At 51.6% G+C, this 5,875-nt stretch overlaps 1 protein-coding gene across 1 annotated transcript in view; it reads right to left on the bottom strand.

The window, feature by feature from the left end:
• The window catches only part of SDF4 (stromal cell derived factor 4), a gene marked incomplete at its 5' end in the record, with an annotated part of 10,149 nt that overhangs the window by 2,313 nt on the left and 1,961 nt on the right, over positions 1–5,875 (bottom strand). Inside the window, one exon of the mRNA XM_014543781.1 lies at positions 5,096–5,218. Within this exon, the coding sequence (XP_014399267.1) occupies positions 5,096–5,218 (123 nt within the window). The remainder of the gene's footprint in view (positions 1–5,095; positions 5,219–5,875) is intronic.

The raw sequence follows: 5,875 nt of genomic DNA, 5'->3' as shown, positions 1-5,875 counted from the left end.
AGGGACAGGCCCGAGCCGGGAGCAGCTGGCGGTGCCGCCGGCCCCACTTCGGGGAGTGACGGGCGGCGGACTGCACGTCTCCCTGGAGCCTGTGCTGCGTTTAGGACCGAAGACAAGCAGGTCACACCCACAGGCCAATGCGGCCAAGCACACAGGCTTCCGTGGATGTGGCCACAAACACGACGCTTCAACTCGCACAGAAACGCAGGCTTATTTCCACGGAGACAGGCCGCATACAAAGGGCTGAGAGAGACGGGTCATCGTTCACATAAAATAACAGAACCTTTTAATAAAAATTAGTACTTCTTCTTGAACATTAACCTACCAGACACTGAATAACTGCACAAATTAGTAAGCCTAACACAAATAAACCTATATCTCTTGTTCTCCAAAAGTGAAATATTTCCTGTTGTGCACACCAAGCAAGTCAGTCCAAGACTGAGGACGTGGCCATCGGCTGCTAGAACATTCGCTGCTGGTGTTAGCGGAGAGAAATGGTGCGCCTGCGCGTGAGGCGCGTAAGGGAAGTGAATGCAGCACGATGATAGTCATCAGTCATCAGCGAACGTTGTAGTTCGTTAATAATTACATATAACAGGATACTGTAAAAATTAAGTTACGAAATTTTTATTAAAACGTTTCTTACACACTGTTATATTGGCTGGGCCGCAAAAACATTCGTTGTGGGCGCATGTGGCCTGCGAGCCGCGAGTTTGACACACTTGCTCTAAGATGAGATCCCTGGGGCAGAGGTGGCCTGACGCCCAGTGGCAGGGCCCTTGTGTGAGAAGACACACTAGACCAGCCGTGGGCAAACTACGGCCCGCGGGCCGGATCCGGCCTGGTTGGAATGAATAAAACTAAAAAAAAAAAAACCGTACCCTTTTTTTTAATGATGTTTACTTTGAATTTATATTAGTTCACACAAACACTCCATCCATGCTTTTGTTCCGGCCCTCCGGTCCAGTTTAAGAACCCATTGTGGCCCTCGAGTCAAAAAGTTTGCCCACCCCTGGTAGTGGGAGAAATCACCAAGTCCAGTCAAAGGGTTAAGTACTGGGACGGTGACTCAGGCAGGGACTCGGGATTCCAGGGAAGTCTCCTAGCCTGGGATGGGATGGAATGAGGGTAGGGGCTGAGCTGAGTCTTTTTAAAGGAGCAAGAGTCAGTCTGGTGACATGCAGGGGACATGGCACTTCAGACAGAGGGGAGAGCATAAGTAAAAAGAGTAAAAACAGAGGAGAGGACAGCACCGTGATGGCGAACCTTTTGAGCTCGGCGTGTCAGCATTTTGAAAAACCCTAACTTAACTCTGGTGCCGTGTCACATATAGAAATTTTTTGATATTTGCAACCATAGTAAAACAAAGATTTATATTTTTGATATTTATTTTATATATTTAAATGCCATTTAACAAAGAAAAATCAACCAAAAAAATGAGTTCGCGTGTCACCTCTGACACGCGTGTCATAGGTTCGCCATCACTGAACTAAGCCATACTGGCCAGGGCCAGCATAAAATTCTTTTAAGAGTAAAAGCTAAAAGTAGTGGTAGGTGCCTATGATTTCCCTGGTTATCTTGTTCTTTGCCCATTTGCCACAATTTGCTAGAACAAGCATGTCAAATTCAAAGGCTAACATAGGCTAAATAAACAAGGTATAAGTTTATGTGGGCTGCAAAAAAACAAAAGCTTCAATTTTCACAGAAACGTAGGTTTATTTCGATAGAGACATGCTGAATACAAAGGGCTGAAATAAATGAGTAATTGTTACATAAAATAATAGAACATTTTAATAAAAATTAATATTTTTTCTTGAACATTAACTTACCAGACACTGAATAACTGCACAAATTAATAAGCATAATGCCAATAAACCTATTTTTCTTGTTCTCTGAAAGTGAAATATTTCCTGTTGTTCACACCCAACAAGTCAGTCCAAGACTAATGATGTGGCAATCGGCCGCTAAAATATTCGCTGCTAGTATTAGTGGAGAGAAATGGTGCGACCGCATGTAAGGCGAGTAAGGGAAATGAATGCAACACGATTATAGTAATCAGTCATTAGCGAACGTTGTAGTTCCTTATTAATAAATATATATAACAAGATAATGTAAAAATTAAGTTACAAAATTTTTGTTAAAACGTTTCTTACACACTGTTATATTGGCTGGGCCGCAAAAACATTCGTTGTGGGCGCATGTGGCCTGCGGGCCGCGAGTTTGACACACTTGCTCTAAGATGAGATCCCTGGGGCTGAGGTGGCCTGACGCCCAGTGGTAAGGCCCTTGTGTGAGAAGACACACTAGACCAGTGATGGCGAACCTATGACACGCGTGTCAGAGGTGACACGCGAACTCATTTTTTTGGTTGATTTTTCTTTGTTAAATGGCATTTAAATATGTAAAATAAATATAAAAAATATAAGTCTTTGTTTTACTATGGTTGAAAATATCAAAAAATTTCTATATGTGACACGGCACCAGAGTTAAGTTAGGGTTTTTCAAAATGCTGACACGCCGAGCTCAAAAGGTTCGCCGTCACTGCACTAGACAGACTGAGTGACGGGGCCACGAGCAGGGACGCCCACAGATCCAGAGCTGGAAGGTGCCTGGGACTGGCCCTGCTCCGAGCGCGAGGGAACAGCCCTGAGAGGCGCCCCCACCCGGCCAGGTGTGACCGCAGCCCCAGGAACCCAGCGGGGGGGCCCCCCCATCCCCTCCCCGAGACTGGAAGGGAAACAAGGGACTCGTGGAACATGCAGGAGAGCAGAGAGGAGAGGGAGGGGCAGGCCACTGGGCAGAGTGTGGAGTTCTGCACTCACCTCCGACCCCAGCCCGACACCCGCTCCCTCAGCAGGCGGGGCCTGGACAGGCCGCCAGAGCGCTTCCCACCCTGGGCTTCCCACCCCTGGGCTTCCCACCCCTGGGCTTCCCACCCCTGGCGGCGGCAGCAGCAGGAGAGGCCCCACGACCCAGGTGCCTTCGGGCAGAGCCTGAGCCACAGCCCATGGGAGAGACGGACAAGCACCGGAGAGAGAGCACAGACGGACCCTGGACCCGGGTGCGGGGCAGGAGCTGGGAGACCAGCCACAGGGGACGGACGGAGCCGGGACAGTGCGCGGCCGCCGAGGGGCTGAACAGAAACAACCAAGGTGTGAGCGTGAACCACCGCGTGTGGACCGTCGTCGGGCACCGCTGTCGGGAGGGCCCGTCTCCAAGTCTCGCCTCAGCAGAGGGAAGCAGAAGGAGGAAGAAGAAACAGAAAGATGGGTGGGCTTCACCTCACTTGTTACAAAGACGTAGACCGGCTCCCAGAACCCCGCCAGCGGCACGAACAGACGCTTCATCAGGCCGCTCGGCAAAGGTTCGCTGGCGAGCCCGCCGGATGAACGGGAGGATCCCACCAACGCTGAGGCCTCCGCCGGAGACAGAAACGAGGGGGCACCTTCTGACTGGCCCAGGGGGCCGGCTCCACCCCCACCAGACACACGCGTTACAAGGGAAGAAAAACTGCAGACCAGCATCTCTATAAACACAGTGCAGAACCCTCAACAACTGTCAGCCACGTGACTCCAACAGGGTATAGGCCAGCGATGGCGAACCTTTTGAGCTCGGCGTGTCAGCATTTTGAAAAACCCTAACTTAACTCTGGGGCCGTGTCGCATAGAGAAATTTTTTGATATTTGCAACCATAGTAAAACAAAGATTTATATTTTTGATATTTATTTTATATATTTAAATGCCATTTAACAAAGAAAAATCAACCAAAAAAATGAGTTCACGTGTCACCTCTGACACGCATGTCATAGGTTCGCCATCACTGGAGTAGACCAAGCGTGCCATTAGCAAGAATACAGCCTGGTGTTGAATTAAAAGGTTTCTGAGGTAGATGCTCCTTGTCTGTGCTTCTTAGATTGTCAGTATCTCACCAACGTGTGACTACCCAATGAGGTAACACCTCCCAGGTCACTGAGAGGAAGCTTCCATCCACTTGACTCTTTGGAACCCAAGTTCTTATAATGTCCCCTCCCTCTGTCACTGAGAATTCTCAGGGGATGCATGCATGCTCCACAGAACCTGCTGGTATTGCTTGCTTCCTCGGCCATTTGCATAGGTATCACATTTACTGTTTGCTCTGCCATGAGAGGGACCACCTCTACACCTGGTCCCTGGTTGCTACTGTCATCTACCGAGTGGCTGCATGGCGATCAGCAGAGACCTCTTCTTAAATGCTCCCAGTAATAGCTGGGACCAGGCTATATTTAAAAGACCTTAAAAAGCAGACAATAAAGATTAATTATACTGAGATATGGTCATACTTTCAACAATAAAGATAAATTAAAAATAATTGCACCGAGATACGGACACTCTTCTATTTTACAAGCCCAGACCAGAGCTCATCCCCAAAGGTCGATCCCGTCAGCCGCAGCAGGGCCGGGGGAGGCCGGGGAAGGCCAGGGAGGCTGAGCCTCGATCCCGTCAGCCGCGGCAGGGCCGGGGGAGGCTGACACTCACGTCAGCTACTTTCCTGGCACCGGAAGGCAGGCCGCAGGGCTGATGGCAGAGGGCCTGCCAGGAACAGCAGTGCCCAGGTCCATGGGGGCAACAGTGGCCCCAGCGGCCTCCTCAAAGCAGAGGATGGAAGATGAACAGGGACACCGCCGAGGCTGTAACAGGGACAGCGCTGGCAGGGGTGCCTCTGAGAAGCACACTCGTCCGTCCAGGGAAGACAGCACGGTAGCCCTGGGGCCGCGGCGGGTGACGATCCAGCAGTGAAGAAGGAACAGGGCCGACAGGCACCACACGGCACATTCAAGGGTCCCACAGCCCAACATGAGCTGGGGACAAACCCAGGGAGGGTGGAGGGCGTGTGGAGGCAGCAACCAGTGAAGGGTGCAAGCTCAGACCCCCATCCCAGTAAGACGAATTTTCAAAGGGATGGCCCTGAAACCTGAGGGGGGCGGGTCTGTCCCCCCAGCTCCCACCAGCGTCCGCGCCCAGGCGGGTACCCCACCTGGTCACTGGGTTCTGACCCCAGTGTCACCCGCACAGCGTCCCCCCCACCCCAGCGCGGTGCCCGGGGCCTGGCACTCACTCTCCTCGTCAACTTTCAGCTCCTGGTTGTTCTTTATCTTCTCAGCAACTTCCCTCTCGTTATGGCCTTTGCTCACCAAGAACTTCACCTTGTACTCATCCCAGGACACGCGGCCTGAAAACGCAGGTTATCCTGTTAGAGCGCCTAACAGCAAACACTTTTAAAAACAGATGCTCTATTTCTTAGAAACATTTGTATTGATTTTAGAGAGGAAAGGAGAGGGAGAGACAGACAGAAACATCAACGACAATCATCAGTAGGCTGCCTCCCGCACGCCCCCTACTGGGGATGGAGCCTATAGCCCAGGCACGTGACCCCCTGGTTCATAGTTTGATGCTCAACCACTGGGCCTCACCGGCCAGGCTGCATGCGGATTTTAACAGATTCTTAAAAGAACTATCTATCCCGGCCCCTGTGGCTCAGTGGTGAGCGTCGTTCGACCTCTGAACTAGGGGGTCATGGTTCGATTCCTGGTCAGGACGCATGCCCGAGTTGTGGGTGATCCCCAGTTGGGGTGCATACAGCAGGCAACCAATTGATGTTTCTTTCTCACATCGACGTTTCTCTCATTCCTTCCGTCTCTCAGAATCGATAAAATCCCGTGCACGCACTGTGGAGGCAGAGGCACGCAGGCGGCCGATTCCAACCTCTCCCAGCCCCTCCTGGCCAGCAGAGCGAGCTGGGAAGTGGCCTCTCAGGCAGCACCCCTGGGCCCCTCCGGCCCTCCCGTCCTCCGTCCTGGGCCCCCAGACCCAGCGGGGTCAGGGCCGGTGAGGGCGG

This window comes from Myotis brandtii, unplaced genomic scaffold (assembly GCF_000412655.1).
Source record: "Myotis brandtii unplaced genomic scaffold, ASM41265v1 scaffold334, whole genome shotgun sequence".
NCBI lineage: Eukaryota > Metazoa > Chordata > Mammalia > Chiroptera > Vespertilionidae > Myotis > Myotis brandtii.
This window is presented reverse-complemented; position numbering and strand designations above follow the sequence as displayed.